This window comes from Anas platyrhynchos, chromosome 4 (genome assembly GCF_047663525.1).
Source record: "Anas platyrhynchos isolate ZD024472 breed Pekin duck chromosome 4, IASCAAS_PekinDuck_T2T, whole genome shotgun sequence".
NCBI classification, from domain to species: Eukaryota; Metazoa; Chordata; class Aves; order Anseriformes; family Anatidae; genus Anas; species Anas platyrhynchos.
The window spans coordinates 19,716,134-19,734,272 of NC_092590.1; the positions used below are offsets into that span (position 1 = coordinate 19,716,134).

Sequence of the window (18,139 nt, forward strand, 5' to 3'; positions counted from 1 at the left end):
GTATTTTCAGGAGGAAATCAAGGTATTTATTGAAATGCAAGGGAAAGGGAAAATGTACAGGTCTCGGGAGTCTTTAATATTGTTCACTGATCATCAGATACCCTTTATCAAAAGGCAAAATTCTCATTTCTTCATGTGAAGCTCTCTTTATCTGGGAAACTAACCTTTAAGGGCACAATTTGGCTCTGTGTATTTTGTGACTTCACATACTTGAATAAGAGAAAGTTAAATAAATGTCTTATGGAGTAGGTAACAGCACAAACCAGTAAATGCCAACATACTTTTTTTTTTTTTTTTTCCAATATTTAACAACTCATGAACGATACACTTATAAAGAAGAAACCTTCTTGATGTAAATCAAAACAGCATTCAGTAAGCATTTGATGTTATGTTTCTGCTTTGCATGTCACTGACTGTGGCATGTGTCAGCATGACCTTATTATAACTCCTGAAATTCTCATTAGCACAGAAATCATCACACTGGGCTCAAATCTGAGTTCTAATTGCCCTGTACATGGCACTGGCTTCAGTTCAGTGATCCTGAATCATCACAGCAACACCCAAAATAACAGAGTATTTTAATTTTATGTGACATAGATAAATCAGAAAAACAATTTCCTGACACAGGCAAATGCAGAATTGCATCTGAGAATATAAAAATGTTAGTTACCAAGGAGGAAAAGAAATGAATAAAATGGCACTGAAAAGTCTTATTCAGTGATGTTACTAAAGGACTAGGAAAAGTAAAGCAGCATCAAGGAAAGGTGAGAAGGGTTAGAGAGAGCAAATGTTTAAAGCAAGAGCTTGACAAAATAAACAGGTGATGTGAGGAAAGTTAAAAAGAACTTAATGTATGCTTGTTTCTTAAAGTGGGTGAGGCCATAGGCAGAAGAGCTAAAGATAGGGAATGTATCAAAATCATTCCCTAGTGAAGTGATATTAAAAAGAAGTGATATTAAATTAAGTTATATTGATTAAGAAGTGATATTAAAACATTAAAAAATGAAAACCTAACTAGAATCTTTGATACTAAAAATTAATGCATTCCAGAGTTCACTAAAACTCAAACTTTTGAAAACCCAGACAATTAGCTGAAATGTAAGAATTAGAGTGTGAGCTTTCATTTCTTAGAGAAATGCTTTACAAATCTAAATTTTCAGGCTGTAGGACAAAGATCTGCATGTGAGACAAGCCTCGATAGTTCCTTAAGCAAATACATGAGAAAAGGACTCCTCATAGCCCTGACATTTTAGAGGTATCTCTACTCCACCCAAGGCATTCTCCTACCCATAATCTTCTTTGATTTTGTTCTGAGCTGAATTCCCTTCTATATGTGCCTTGCCATTCTGCTGCCCCTGAGTTTAAACATTATTACATGAAGTTTATTTTCTTTTCAGAAATAGTCCCATTACCTGAGTTGTCATTCAGAATGTATTTTCTTAAAATAGAAATCAATCTTGTCAGAAAGAGATAGAAGCAACATGCCCACAGATAATTCTCAAGTAGCTGTCAAGAGTAAGATCTGAACATAAAGAGCCTGGGAGAAGCTGAAAAAAACAAACATGGCTATTGGAACAACTGGAAACACATGAGAACTGGCTGACATATGATTTGGAAGCGACAACCCAGACCATCCTTACTTCTTGAATAGTATTTATTATTATTATTATTATTACTTCCCCCCAAAGCCTTATTAAGCCGATAGAAGTGGGTATAGTTTAGCTGAGGTAAACTGGACATAGCTCTGTTTCACATCTTGATGAAATTACATCTCATATGAAAAATTATTCTGCTGAAATTCCTTTGTTGAGTCAGTTTCAACCTTTGCTGATTATGCACAGCAGAAAGCTTGGACTGCACTCTCCAGTGGCTAGTTCTTGGACTGTGCTTGAACAGCCCAAGAACAAAACACCTCAGCTAAGAAAAAATACAGGAATTCACAAAAGGTTTGGTGAGTTTACTTTGTCACATTTTTAGGGCAAGTACCACTTCAGAAAGAATCAGAGAGAATATTTTAGCTTCAGCTATTCAAAATAGACTAGGTGTTTTACACTATGAAGGCAAATAGCTTTTTTTTTTCTTTCTTTTTGGCAGTGAATTCTGTCTTCAAATACAACCAAAGATAGAATGAAGCCTGCAGGATAAGAAAAAATCCTTAATTCTTCTCTACAGCTTAGTCTACCTCTGAAGTTCTCTGTAGAATTATGGACGTAGGCAACAGTAGCTGTCTGCACTGCTAACAGTCTTATTAACTTTAGCCCCTATAACAATCCACCACACAGTTCCTCATTCTCAGGACCTCCCTTTTCTTATAACCAGCCTGTATGATCTTCTGATCCTTTGTCTCGCTCTAATATGGACAAGAACTCAAACCATGTCCGCTGCACCCACATCCACATTACTGCTCTGTGTACCATAACCACGACCTGACCATGAAGCAAGAAATGTCAGAGGCTAAGGGCAGTCTGGAGCCCTGTGTATACAAATGCACAAACTGGTGGCAGGAAATAATGGGTAATATCAGCTGACTTTTCTTATCAAAGCATGTTAGCATCTCTCCTTTAGTTAGGTGTTGGTTTGAAGAAATCACTTAGAAACTTAGGATCTTTGAGACTTTTGCCTTTACATCAAATACTGAGAAAACTGCTTAGCTGATTCATAAATTATCAGGGAGATGAGGAGAGAGGAAAGACAACAAAATTAAGAAATTTTGGTTTTGGGGAAAGTGGCTAAAGAGTGGCATGAAAAATGGAGATACTGTTGGGAAGGAGAAAAAGAACAAATAGAGTGAAAAAGTTTCTTGTGAAAAAAATACTTTAAAAAAAGACTAAGGAAATGAAATTTTGTCCAAAAGAAAAAATATAAACAGCCCTTTTTATTATTTCAGTAGTAAGCCTATTCACTTAAAATCATAAGGAAGACAGGAAATGAAAATATTATTGCTGGTAGAACAGCAGTACTTGGCCTTAATGATATATAGTACAAGGTTTATGGAATAGAAGTAGTTTCTCAAATCAGAAGAACTGCAGCAAGTTATCCAAGAGTATGCAGGTATGGTGGGGCAAGACAGCATCTGGTACGGAGTCCAAACCATTTCAGAAACAAGTTCTGGACTTACTAGCATCAGCCCCTTGGCATTAATGACCATTGTTCCATTACCATTTAAAAATTAGTACATGTACAACACTTCTACTTGTCATATCTCTGAAAATTAATACTTGAACAAAGTACATGCTTTCGTTTTTAGTCCTAGGCTGGAACAACATGGAACTAGAGTTTCCTGAACACATGATGGCAGCTTGGGCCTACAAGTGGTAAAACAGCCCTGGGGCAACTCTAAATGCAATGAGCCTCCTGGGAGCTGAGAGCTCTGGTATTTCAGGTGTCTCTGCTGGCCACAGTGACTGTCAGACCTGTGCTGTAAATGGAAATCCTCAGCTGCCTACACGCTGATCTCCAGACTGTAAAGTTGCTTTGTTACTTATTAATTCAGCACTGAGTGTATGCTTCCTGTTGCTCCAAGCTTTATATAGGTTTTGAGATAGGATTCATGGCATATTATTTTTATACTCATATATACTCATTTTATACTCATATATACTCGTATATACTGTTAGCCCTGAGACAGCTATGCTCCAAGCCCACCTGTGTGTCCCTGCAACCACAGCATGGCATAATCATAAAGCAAACACAATCCAGTTGCTGATAATAAAGGATTTTAGTTCCCTTTGAAAGGGTATTTCAGAATCTCCTGTATGTGAGAGGTAGAATGGGTATTTCTATCTAATACTGCATCTAATACTCCAAATCATACTATTGAGTTTCACTGTATTATCCTAGTGCTCAAGATCTTCTGATTGTCAGTGCTCCTTGTCAGTGCTTGTCTATGTACCTCCTTTTAGCAAAAAGACAGTTAATTAAATTTGGAAATAAGATCAGTCCTGAAGAAACCATCCTTGAAATCTCCCACCAGGCTGAAGGAAGGCTTTCAACAATACATACCTATTATATACCACTTAAAATTTCTTTAAATGTGCTCTTCTCTGTCTTGTCTTTTTATTTCTAATTAGATATGGCACTATATTAAATCCTTTATTCAGAATGTGGTAGGATGATTTACCTAATTTATGTTTGCATAAAGATATCTTATCAAGGGAAAAATATTTCTTTGGATTGGCACAACCTACCCACCTTATATTTCCCCCAAGTATTTACTTATCTTCAAGCTGTTATTAATTCTTCTCTTTAAACAATCCTTCAAAATAATATTAAAAAGCATTGCATACTAGTGAGTCTAAAAGGTCTAGCCTTCTAGATTAGTCTTTTAGCCTATTTTTTCCATCCATTTCACTAAAAGTGCTACCCTTACTAATCCATCAGTCCCACAATGTCTGTTTTCTAATTTGAAAACTTTATAAATTTTGGCTACTTGACCTTATTTTTATGTCTAGTTCATGCAAAAATAAGGGACAGAGATTACCCAGCATCCTATATTAATCACATGAAACTCAATGAATTTTGCTATCTACAATGACAGCAATACATTCTTGCTTCATATTCCAGTTTCCATTAAAGCCTTTTCCCCTCTCCTATGTCAAATATAATCATCCTCACTGAACACTAAAGCAAATTATTCTTCTGGTTTAAGAGCCTATTCTGTCTGCATAGTAATTATAACCTTTTACTTACTTGATTTCTTGCTTTTTATTTCAATATATTTTGGATTTTATACATAAATATGAAAGCATATAAATATATATGTTTATATTCTGTAAATTTTTAAATTGGTACTACAACCACCTCTATTTTTGTATGAACATGTACGTGGAAAAAAATGTATATTTTCAACAGCTAGGCAACTGCTGTTTACAAATAAGCAAATGTATATTTCTACAATACACATGCCCAAACACTGAAATAACTATTTGAACACCAAACACAAAATCTGAAAACATAAATAGCAATTATTAAAAACAAATACTGAGAAAGTAGCTAGAACCTGAGGTCCTTAAAATTAACAGAGGAATAAAGTTTGGCTTTTTCACAGTACTTCATCTTTTCTTTTGAAAAAGTTTGATTTATTATTTGATTTCTGGGTAAAATAGACGAGCAGAGATCCTGTTCTTTTTTTACTCTCAGCCTGCTCTCAATTTATTGCCAGAATTACCTTCTGATGTATTCTCTGACTTCTGTTTTTTACAGAACCGATACTTTGTCCTATTAGTAAACTACCCCTAAAATGGAAGAGAAAAAAAAAAAAAAAAAAAAAGGACCCTTACAAATCATCAGGCATCTGAAACAGATTCCTAGTTCATGATATGTGTTCTTGTCCTAAAACAGGATCCTAGTAGCTTGGGTGCTTCCTTGCTGCTTCGTCAATTTCCACCTCATTATGCCCAGCATTAGCTTGCAGGATTAGCTGATAGTCAATGGTATGAGAGGCTTGACAGAGAAGAGAAGAAAAACTATTAAATTTGATCTAGCAGTTATCCCCAGAGAACAACAACAAAGTAATTTACCCCCTTATTAAGGAGGTTATTCAGGGCAAAGTCATCAGCATTTAACTATTGCCTGCCTCTTTTGTGCATAGATATTACCTATTACTGCACCATGTTTTAATGTAGTATTAGCCTAAAACCAATATTTGGGGACCTATTATATTGACAGTTTAGTTTTCCTAACAGTGTTCTTATGAGAAAAGTTAGCAAGAGAAATATGAAGATTAAATTATTAAGATATAATTCATTTTCTTGATTCTAAGGCATGATTCTCTTATGCTGCTTATCCCACCTAATGAAAGTCAAATTTAATTATGTTTTAGGTTTTGAAACAAAAGGGCTTACCAGCTTTCAAAAAGGATTTTATAAAACATTTTCTGAAAACAAAATCTTGCTAGTTATTATTTGGAAATGTAAGATAGGAGAAAGTTATGACCAAGGTGGCTGGGCACATAGATTTCGTTTTTACTCAAGGTATTTTCAATGCAAAATATTTCAAATGGTTCTCTGTATGAAGACCTCAAACTCTAGATATAGAACAAGGAGGGATAGAAGAGGCAGAGTTGTAAAAATTTGAAGATAATATGAATCTTTTTCTTTCTGGCTCCCTGTCCAGAACAGATTGGCCTAAAATTCCAGTACTTCCACCTCAAACACTATGAAATCTGTGTGTGTCTTTGTCCAAATTTTATACTTCAGTTTTATTCTTAATAATCAAGGTGGTCAAAATTCCACTTTTTAATTTCAGCAGTGAATTGTTTTATATATGACTATTTTGCAACATCTTTTTTTCCCTGATTAATATAATTATATAAAATATTTTATATAATGCTTATTTAAAAATAATTTTATTTTATAAAAATGGCTATAATTTAAACATACTCATTTATTGCTTGACTGCAAATACATACACTGATATGAAAAACTAAGGATTTTTTTTTGTATTTTAATGAACCAAATTATTTTGTCTTTCTGACCTGTATACAACTATTCACATGAGCCTAATACATTTGCATTCATGCACTGCACCTCACTATCAAACTGCAATAATCTGTGCCTACTGAAAAAAATAATTTTAAAGCTCAGCAAATTCTTCTCTCCCAAGAAAAAAAAAAAAAGCAAATTCTTCTCTCCAAACTTCAAAAGTCCCAAGCTCAGGAAATGTTGCATTTGGGAAAAAAAGCTCTACAGAGCTTTATGACTGTCAGTATTAAATACTGGACATTTTGACTAAGATTATATTAAAATATTAAATAGTGCAGGACCTGGGCCAGAACACTGCAACTCAATCATCTAGGTGGTTTATTTATTTATTTTTTTATCAATTGAGTTATGACTCTCCCAATTTGCAGGCTCCCTTCAGAGGATCACATGAGTCAAAGACCATTCCCACTCAGTATTTAAGATGCAACTATTCTGTTTTAGAGAAAAAAATAATTTTAAAATATCAATGTACTTGTATCAGCTCGGCCATAGGCCAGAAGATGGACCCTGACATTTTTTTGTTTCTGTGATAGGGGTAGACCACTGGGATACGTCATATTTAGGTTGATGACAGATTAGTTTCAACATATTCTGCAATCAATTTAATGGTAAATTATTGCTTGCTGATAACACATTTAAAATTAGCAAAAAAGCCATTCTATTTTGAGGTAAAATTAATGCAAGTCTTGAACTTTAAAAAAAAAAAGTTACTTTTTTTTTTTTTTTTTTTTATCATTTGAAGTAAGAACTAGAATTTTCATAGGGATATATATATGGTCTGAGTGCCTAAGTGCATTTTATGGTCAGAAACAATCAAAGAAAGCTGCTATTATTTACAGTTCTTTAAAGTTACAAAAAATGTCTGTAGGTTACCTTCTAGAAAGATTCATGCCAAAGCCAAGAAATTTATGCCCTAGCAGTAGATGTCATCTATTTTAAAGATAAAAAGTTAAGAATTTTAAAAAAGGAGCATCACTAAATCCAAACACGTAGCAGCACTTATGTACAAAAACTTCCAGAATTCAATATAGACGAAATATAGTAAGAATAAAATCACTTACACATACGCTAATGCTGCTTGACCGGACATAAAGTTTGTCATTTCATCTTTTTTTTTTTTTTTTTTTTTTTTAATATATATATATTTTTTATTGAGTTCATTATTAATGAGAAGGCAGAAAGCTGAATGAAGATTCAGTAGAATTCTCATTAAGTCTACTTTGGAAAAATGAGCTGAAGGAATTGTGAAGCTGGAAAACATTCAGCAGCAATGGGCATCATGGTAATGAATAAAGCCAAAAGACAGGAGAGGTGAAAGTCTAAAATATAAGTTGCACAAGCAGCAAGAGGTGATTTTAACACAAGTGAAGTCAATCCTGAAGACACAGGCTAATCTGTTTTACCATACTTTTGCATTTTTATACCATTATTTAAATATTAGAAATAATTAGGCAAAGAATGGTCTTCACATTCTTTTAAGTGAGACAAGTTCCAGCCTCTTCCTCAAAGTTTTGGGCCTCTCAGAAAATTTGTTTGCATGGACAACTTCCTGCACATGATTTCTGCAACAATCCTTACTGGTCTATTATCTTAAATACCTTTGCAAATATTAGGAAGGACATTTAACCAATATTTTCGTGCAGCGATTCACTGTAAACACTGCTAGGCAGGTACAGCACACTTCTGGTGAGAGAAACACAAGAGAAGACCTTTGATTTTCTGTGATAGTCATATATACTCATTATCCATCCATGTAGACTACAGTATTTATGCACATGCAAGCACTGCATGAAAAAGCTTTCACTGTACATTTTTCTAAATTGTATCTTTCTTGGTCTACAAAATCTAGTAAGTTTAAGACTTGATATTTTACTATTTATTTATTCCTCTACTTTTGTGAATACGGACAGCAAACTCTGTATTTTTATTTTTTATTTTTAATTTGCAAAGGTAGACTCACTTGATTATGAGATTTTGAAATGGATGCATGGAGTATTCAAAATCCAACAACCCAGAAACACCACTTAAAAAAAAGTTTATAGATATATTTTTCAATAACAGCTCATAGGAAAACAAAATCCACATCAGATGAAATTAAACAGTGCTGTAGTCAAATAATCCTAAAAATGTTCCATATGTTCCTATTCTGAACACTGGTGAAAGTATATTTCTAAAGTGTTCTGCTACAGGAAGTGAGTCTTTCCAAGAAGTAATGTATTTTACACTTTGTGTGATAGAAGTTCATAGTTTTTTTTTTTTGTCTAGTTAGAACAAATTGGAGTTTACCAGTGGTTTGGATACGTAAGAGTCATTAAGCAGACAGTGTTATCTACTATTTGCTTGTCCTGGTTTCAGTTAGGACAGAGTTAATATTCTTCCTAGTAGCTGGTCGAATGCTATGTTTTGGCTTAGGATGAGAAGAGTGCTGATAACATGCTGATGTTTTAATTGTTGCAGAGCAGTGCTTACACAAAGCCAAGGATGTTTCAGCTTCTCGCTCTGTCCTGCCAACTGGTAGGCTGGGGATGAAGCAAGAGCTGGGAGGGGACAGACCCAGAACAGGTGACCCAAACTAGCCAAAGGGGATATTCCATACCATCTGACGTCATGCTAAACAATATATAGGGGTGTCCTATATATATACAGGGGTGACTGGGGGGAGGAGGGCCAGAGTGCTAGGGGTTAGGCTTGGTATTAGTCAGTGAGTGGTGAGCAATTGCATTGTGCATCACTTGTTTTGTACAGATTATTATTATTAGTACTATTATCATTATTGTTATTGTTAACATTTTTTTCCTGTCTTAATAAACTATCTTTATCTCAACTCATAGGCTCCACTTTCCTGTTTCTCTCCCCCATCCCAGAGAGGGAGGGCAAAGGGTGAGCGAACAGCTATGTAGTGTTTTGCTGCCGGCTGGGTTAAACCACAACATTGCTTTTAATCAAGACTTAATTCACTTTGAGAATACTTGATTTTAAAACAATTCTTTGAACAACACCTACTTGAGGTCTTGGGAAGGTTCTGCTCTGATATGGGGTGTCTCCACAGAGTGCCCAAACACTGCCCCTTCCGTGCCTAAAATACATAAATAAAATACAGTACAATTACTTTGAAAAATAAAAACACATTGAAATGTATGATCACAAATTGACATTTTTAGGATAAAATATCTGATTGAGTCCTTTGTCAATGCCCATCAGCGTTTCTTCATATTTGTGCTTGCATTTCTATGTCAAAGTCTGGACTGATCACTTGAGACTTTAGACTACTGCTTATCAGTAGTCTAAATTTCACATAAATTTCACATGAATTTCACATAAAAATCTGAAAACAGTTATACAACCAAACTTTTCAATGCTGTCTTGCCCGAACACTCATTTTAACACTGCAGACAGATTGCTTTTCTGATAAGGAAAATAATATAATTTTGTTTGAAAAAAAAAAGAACAAAAACACATTTTTAAAGTACCTACTCATTTTGACTGATGGTCATTTTGATTACTTAAATCAAGATCTCAAGCTTCCAAAAGTTTTGAAATACCAGTCTTCCTCTTGAAGTTGCTAGCCTAAATCTCCAAGAGTTCCAGAACCTCCTTCCATCAGCCCTTTGACAGCCATGCTTTTCAAAGAGACTTATTTGGACTTTTTTAGTGTGTGTGCTGGGGATGAATACCACCTACTGGGCATTCAAAATCTGAGACAGAGAAAAATGGGTTCCTATTTCCTAAGACTGAAATTATTCTCTACTGAATTTTAATTTCTATAACCAGACCCAAGCTGCATATGAAAAGTTCATATTTGTAGTTACATGACAGACTTTCCATTTAAAAAAAAGCCTTTTTGATTTAAGGCTCTGAGAAATATTCACTGAAGTTATTTGAAAAAAAGGGCAAATTTCTACACAATTCATTTTTAGATGTAATGATTTTTTAAAGAGAATGACAATAAAAAAAATTAGTATACATATGATTACAGCAAGTTTTTTTTTTTATTAAAGTAATAGAACACTCAAGAAAGTGACACATAGGGAATAACACTATAAAATCAGTATTTCTCTTAACTCTCAGACACAAAGACTGAACACATAACAGTCATTTATATCACTCAATTTCCATTTTATGGACAGCAATAGTCTACCTCTGCTGTTAGGCATTCAAATGTTACGAAGAACCACAGGCAGGAAAAAGCAGCACATCTTAATACCTAAAAGTATTCACAGAGGTGCTGTGTAGGATCTGCTTTTAAAACCTGATGTTCCCTTGCAGTTCTGATACCTTTAAGGGATAGGAGCAGCATGCCTCTATAGCCTTAATTTCTGTTACTCCAAACTGAAATCTTAACCCCATCCATAATGGCATGCAAAAAATCCCAGTGGACCTGAATACTGTGTATCAGCGGGTACCTCCAGATCACATTCACCTCTTTAATCAGCAGATTTAAATATTTTCAAGTCCAAGGACTCTTTGTATTTTTGAAGGTGGAAATGGGATATGAAGATGCAAAAAACCGCACAGAATATCAGTCTTATGAGAAGACCACAGCTGCAATATTTGGAAGAGCAGAATTAATACAAAGATGCATAAAACATTACTATAGTGATGGGTCAGACACTAAATCAATCAGAAGTGCCAAAGATAATATTAGGGAAAGACTAATAATAGAAGATAAATGACAGCTGGTTCTAAGCCAGTGTTAACATCTCCGATTTTCAGCAGCATTTCTTTAAAAAATTAGAGGATGTTTTCTTCCTTACAAAATTGAAATTTGGACAGAAAGATTATCTTGTTCAAGAAGATTGAAAATCTAAGCAGGTAGAGTTAATCTGATATAGTTAAATAAAATTCAAACCAAACCAGATGTGCTTCTTTTGCTACTTGAAGATGTATGTTTTTTTTTTGTTTTTTTTTTTTTTTTTTCTCCACACACCCAAAACTTCAGGTATAACTGCTTTTGTATTAAACACTTTATGCTCAAAAATATGCTATCAAAAAATAACAAGGAAGAACATCTCCTTTTTACTTTACACTGGAAGGAAAGCAGGCATATATAATTCTCTCATATTTAGGAAGGAAAGTGAGAAATATCAACCAAACAGAATTTACTGACATGTTTCAAGCAATAAAGTAACAGGATCAAGAAAAATGGAAAGAAACTATATAGAAAATGGGAGACATGTAAGCTTTTTAAGCATTACTTAAAAATACAAAACAGAAGAGAAGCTACAGGAAGGTATTATTTAATTTATTATATAGCAACTTTATATTGCTTCGATGAGAAGTTAGATCACGTTATATACTGCTTAGGAAATGGTGCTAGAAAAACTTTTTTTGTGCATATTTTTATATATAACAATAAAAATCAGGATTCAAAATGAATAGCATGTTGGTTTTTTTTTTTTTTTTTGTTTTTGTTTTTTGTTTTTTGTTTTTTTTTTTTAATGAAAGATACGTACTGTAGGTACTTAATCACTTTCAATGTTAAAATGTTTATTTTTTTACAGATGATAAGACAAATAATTGTAATTCCTGACCTACAGAATCATAACCAAGACCTACTTTGAGATGACTGGAATTCTAGACAGAGACAAAGGTAAAAAAAAAAAAAAAAAAAAAAAAAAAAAAAAAAAAGACTTGAACCTTCAAGCCCTTTCAAGTACAGCTCAAAAGGAAGTAGTCAGGGAACTGAATTCAAAGGAACATGAGTTAGAATGGATAGCTATAGAAAGTGAACCTTTCAGAAGAAATAAAATAGCAAGGGCAGTGAGTACGTGTAAAGGATGTAAAATCAAAAGTGAAAGTGTAACTGAATAAAATTACTCCCACCTCCAGCCTCCAGTGGAAAAGAATGAGTTAAGTAAAGACTTCACTAAGGAAGAAGCATCTGTGAAGACAAAGTCTTGGTCAAAGAACAACAGCCTCTATAATTTGCTGGATAAATCTCAGGAAGTAACATCAGTCAGGCAAAAAGGCCAGAAGTGTATTTATAGAGAAACCTACTTATGCATAGCAGATTTATAAACACCAGACATCTAAAATACACTTTTTTGACACAAAGCAGATCAAAGTAATCCTTTCAGCCCAAGCAATAGTCACACAATTCCACCAAAACTGAGAATAAACGTATATTCAGAATTCAGAGACCAATATAAACTACTCATTCCTGCTCCATTTACTGGTTACCGAAATTCAGCCTTTGGGAAATGATGAGTTTCATAAAATCAATGGAAATACAATGTTGATACTTGGTACTGGATTATATTAATTTACGTATGCGCACACTGAGAAAATTTTGTCATTTACATACATCTAACAAGCAAATGATCCTTTCTTGATTTATGAGTTAGCTCACAGAACAACACTGGTATACTTTTTAGTGACTTAATAACTGACTGAAATAAAATGACCAGCACCCAAGCATATTGCAAGAAGAATACAAGCTCAAGAGTTGATATGCCAAGAATCAAATACTAGTAAATTATTTTGCTGAGAATAATCAACCATATATTAGCATTATCCCACTCACATTCTTCTTGCAAGAAAATCACCTTAGATGCACTGACAATGAATTTGCATAGTATTTTGATGTGCACAAATTATGTAGCACTGCAGCATCACAGGCACAGTTGAATCTTATTGCCTTGATCTTTCCCTAGGCTTTTCAGAAACGTCAAGTAACAATACAATGAAGTATTACGATTATGCAAGTGTTAGGCTGTAATGCCAATTTGTCCTCTGAGTTACAGTGTTTAAAGAAGAATTTGTAATATTTTATTTTTTTTTTTTATCATTTTTGAGGCTTGCCATTTAACTCATTGTAAATTCATTAAGTTAAAGCATCCAAAGGTTTCAGAGAGAAATATGAGTAATTAATCAAGATTGCTTTACCACTGCAGAGACCTTGAACACATAGACTTTTTATTCTAAGAGTTTAATTCCTATTAAAAATTAATAATTAATTAATTCACCATGTGCACATAGCTAAAAGTGTCTTTGTGGGATTAGCTAGCCACTGTTCAACACTAAGACCTTGGAAAGGTTGACCACTGCCAGACTGAAAAAAACAACCACAAAGGCATTTGTCTAGACATATCAATGATCACAGGAAGACCACAGAAAATATTTATTTATTAAAAGCACAGTTATTATAAATTATATTGGGCAGATTAGAGACCTAAAGGAGTTAGAATGCAGTTTCTGGACCACACATTGATTGTGCAGCTCTTCAAGGCTTTCTTTTTTTTTTTTTTTTTTTAAAAAAAAAAGGAGGGGTGGATGAGATGGGAATGTAATTTAGCTAGATACTTGTATTAAAAAAAGCATGATGAAACTGGATTTTTCCTAGGGAGGAATACAGAACTAAAATGAAAGAAGTTAGGTTATTTTGTGGAAACACAATTGGCCTGGTTGTTGGGTTTTCAGTCTTGCAGAGTCTCTCAGAAGCAAAACTGTCTAAGGCTAAAATTTGAATTTATGGTATTGATATGGCCACATAGGAATTATTATACAAGCAGGAAGTTGACTAGATGCAGCTGTTTATATGTAGACTAAAACATGAGCATTGAAGGCTTCAGAGATAAATCATTATTTAAAAGTAATTTTTGAAATGAATGATTTAGATTCATTACTCAAAGACCTTGAACATTACAAATGTTTGATGAGTATTTTTCACATGGCAACATTACCAGAGTAAAGACGTTCTAAGCCTTTCATTTTGGTAAGAAATGTGACTGACTTCCTTGATATATTAAAATTCTGTATCTTCAGTGTAATAAATTTTGATCGAAGCAAATCCAAACTCCAGTAAATACTTGAAAAATTGAAACAAACATTTATCTTCTCAAGTCGTGGTAACTTGCAAGGAGTACAAACATTTGATACACTGTTTAATAGTGATGTACAGTTAAGACTCCTCCTACGTAGATGTTGCAAAGCAAATAAAACTGGATTATGCCTATGTGTTCGTTAACTCAAACATTTACTTGCTTATAGGTCCAATATCCCAAATCAATGTTTTGCATAGTTTACTATGCTGAAAAAGTGAATCAATTTGAAAAAAAAAAATAAATTTGAACTGAGCATAGGAGTAACATAATTAAATTAATAATTGGATATGAATATTCTAAATACTACTTCCTGGATAAAAAGAAGTCATTATAAAATAAAACTGCTGTGAATTAAAATTAAAACTGAGTATTTCTTCAAAACTGTAATGAAACTGAAAAACATAATTGAAAACCAAAACAAATAACAAGTTTTAAAAAACAATTTTCATGACATCGACTTTTTTCCCATAGAGTACAAATCAGAGAAAAATATTAAAATAAAAATGATTAACAATATTCTGCTTGAATTGATAGTCTCCCTGAAAAGCTACAAAAGCTATATGTAAATGAATAGATTTAAACCTTACATTTTAATTTCACAGCAAATAACTACTAAAAAAAAACCAAAACATGTTTTCCTAAATATCAATGATAGTCTATTATCATTGTATTATTATTAGTCAATTAGTCTATTATCATATAATTTGTCTAATTAGTCTATTATCATAGTATTATTCTTTTTTTTTTTTTTTCTTCTTGTAAAATGGTGTAGATAATTCAGGGTTCACAATAGTGGGAAGCAGAATAGAAAATGTCCTTGTCAACATTCAAAAACTGAATTTTAATTGTATTATTTTTGTAATTAATAAATCAAAAAGGGAGACTGTATTTCCACTTGGTTTTAGAAGACAACGTTAGGATTTGGAAAACCCAGACTTATACTATAATGAATACTTAATTCAAATTAATTTTTATTAATAAATTTATAAATTTAGTATTTAATTCAAATACTAAATTCAAATTAAATACAAATTAGAATAGCTGTTTCCTTGATGAAAAATTAATGAATCAATCAATGAAAGAGAGGACAATCGAACAGTCAGTAGCTTGATAACCAGGGTACTCAACTAGGATGTGAAAGAATGGGACATGAACTTGCATCTCCCAAGTACAAAATGAAGGCTTAAACTTCAAGACTAACTGAATTACCTTATCATTTCATATCATTTTTTACTACAAGTAAAGTGTCTTGCATTTGTACAGAATGCTGATATTCCATAGATGATATTCCATAATTAAATGGTTTGATTTTGAGAAGTACAAAGCTCAGAGGAATTTATCAGGAGTTCCTCTGTTATTTCTAAACATCTCATTAGTTACCTAACTTAGGAGTAGAAATGATTTATATTTTGTCTATAGCCAAAAATGAGAAAATGGTATCTCTAAGGTTTAGTTAACTACTGATACTGAACCGAAACTAGAACACCAATTTTCCCAACCTAATTAAGCTTTTGCTTTTAACATTTGATCTTCAAGACACCTGAATTATATCTACATTGGAAAAGCTTGGTTGGAAATCTCACTTTAAATATATCAGAAGTCATCTAAGTCACCCTTAAGTGTTAGAACTGATTGATGCTTATATATGCTTATACAGATATTTAGGGTGTTCAAGGAAAGGTTGGACTTGACGCTTAGCAGGTAACATTGGTTGTAGGGTGGACCAGATGATCTGGGAGGTCTTTTCTTAATGATTCTGTGATTCTATGATTCTATTTTAGTGGTAACTGCTTCATGCCATATCTGGTATTCAAGACAAGCCTAAGATGCACTTAATGAATTCTGAAGTCACCACAAATATATGTTAGGACTGCACATATATCTGCAATTATATAACCAATTTTGTAATAAAAAATAATTATGATTTTATTAAACGCTCAAAATTAGCTGCAAAACTCCCAACTGTTGGATAAAGAATTAGAAATTTTTTTAAGAACTTCAAAGCCTAAATTTTGTTGTTTTGTAACATGTAATTTTCAGCTTGTTTGGATATCATGCTATCTATTACAGGAGCAAGCTTACCTCAAATGTTTAGAGTTACATATCCTTACATGCAAGGACTGTGAATCATCTGTTTTATTTTTTAAACGTAATTCTTCTTATCTTGTGTAATCACTGGTTCTTTCTGATTTCAGGATATGTAAGATTACATGTCATATATTCAATAATTTTAACAGGGTGAAAAAATATGATCAAACTTATGATTTTATTCTGTGTTCCCAGACTTTGCCTGCCTCTGTCCTTTCTTATCTCTTTGCATGAAAGAAGTGTACAAAAATGACCATAACCTTTCAGGTGATTGTTTTACCACCATTCTCTACTCCAGAAAAATTATGTACATTATGTCAGTGTATGTGCCGATGACTGTTTTCACTTTTGGCATTTTGTCATGGAACTTTTGAACTAGAAAGTTTTGTCTGGTGTCTGTCTTCTCTCAGTTTGCAGAGAGAAATGATGCTATTTCTGGAAGCTCTTAAGATCTGCAAAGCAAATTTGAAATTCTTAGTTTAACCTGAAGGAAAACCTATTTTCAAGATAGATAGTTTCAATGTTTCAAAGGAATATAGCTATCAGAGAAAATTCAAGACGTAAAGCAATCTTTGTTTTCAGGTAGATGAGCTATACAGAGCTATACTCACTTCACATTTTTAGTATTTTGATTATTGGCTTTGTCAAATATATACCAATAATCTCTTTAGAAAATATGAAAAGATACATATATGAGAAGAACCTGATCAACACCCGTGAAGCTGACAGATGGAATATCCCAAGTCATAAATCAATGCTTTTTCAGATACAAGGATCATTTTTACTGCATGGATAACTCATCTTAGCCTATTTGTGTGGGAAAGGACACAAACCTGGATTGCCATGTGACAATTAGATCTTTGCAATTAGGCTTTATGCCTTGCATCTAGGCTTTATGGTGAGATCACAAATATCTGCTGCTTTTTTGTCTGAGGACCTAGAACAAATTGCCAAGGTAGGCTCTGACAGACAGGTGATATTCATACATAGTGATATTAAAAGCTGGAATGTGAATTCCATATTCTATTTCCTGTCTGCCTTCCTGTCGGAAGTAAACAGAATTTCAAAGGCAGCAGATATCACAACATCAAATACTTAAATGATATGATCCCAGTATCTATAAGATTTCTGTATTTCTCAGTGTTTCGACCTTCCATGATAATTCTGCTTTTCTGAAATATTAGCACTATCTACTAACAAGTGAGATTTTATGTTCTATACTGGGGTTTCAAAAACCCAATCTCAAGATTTTGGAATCTACATTGCATAATGTGAGTGTGACTACAACATCACCAGTTTTCTACTTGTCACACAGAGATTTGATAGACGAATATAGAAAACATGCTGAGGAAGAACATTTTCAAAGAAAGCTTACATGTAATAATATGCCTTTGCTTTTCTCTACCATTGCTGCAGCATAATGAATTGTTATGATGATGTGATAATTACTGCTGCATTCTTACAATTTACTTGGGTTTTATTTATGCAAAGGGAAACCACAAAACAGTAGGACTATTATCGAGATTTTTAAAATAGATCTATTATATCATTTTTACTGTATAGCAATTAGGATGCCATTGATAAATTATAATCAAATATTTAGATAAATACATTTGTTTACCCTCTAGAGGGCACTAACACACACAGAAAAAGTCTATCATATACAAGTATATAGTATGTATTTAAAAAGTCACTGTAGAAATGCCTTTAAATATTTTTGGATTCATGAAAAAAATAAAACATGAG

The 18,139-nt window shown here is 33.1% G+C and overlaps 1 protein-coding gene across 13 annotated transcripts in view; it reads right to left on the reverse strand.

Moving 5' to 3' along the window:
* Positions 1 to 18,139, reverse strand: part of SGCZ (sarcoglycan zeta) — a 444,851-nt gene that overhangs the window by 27,602 nt on the left and 399,110 nt on the right. For all 13 annotated transcript variants that reach the window (XR_011808957.1, XR_011808956.1, XR_011808955.1 and 10 more), the window contains one exon: positions 9,486 to 9,558. Coding sequence is in view for 10 of the 13 variants with exons in the window: in XM_072037142.1 (XP_071893243.1) it covers positions 9,486 to 9,558 (73 nt within the window). In the remaining 3 variants the exon portion in view is untranslated. The remainder of the gene's footprint in view (positions 1 to 9,485; positions 9,559 to 18,139) is intronic.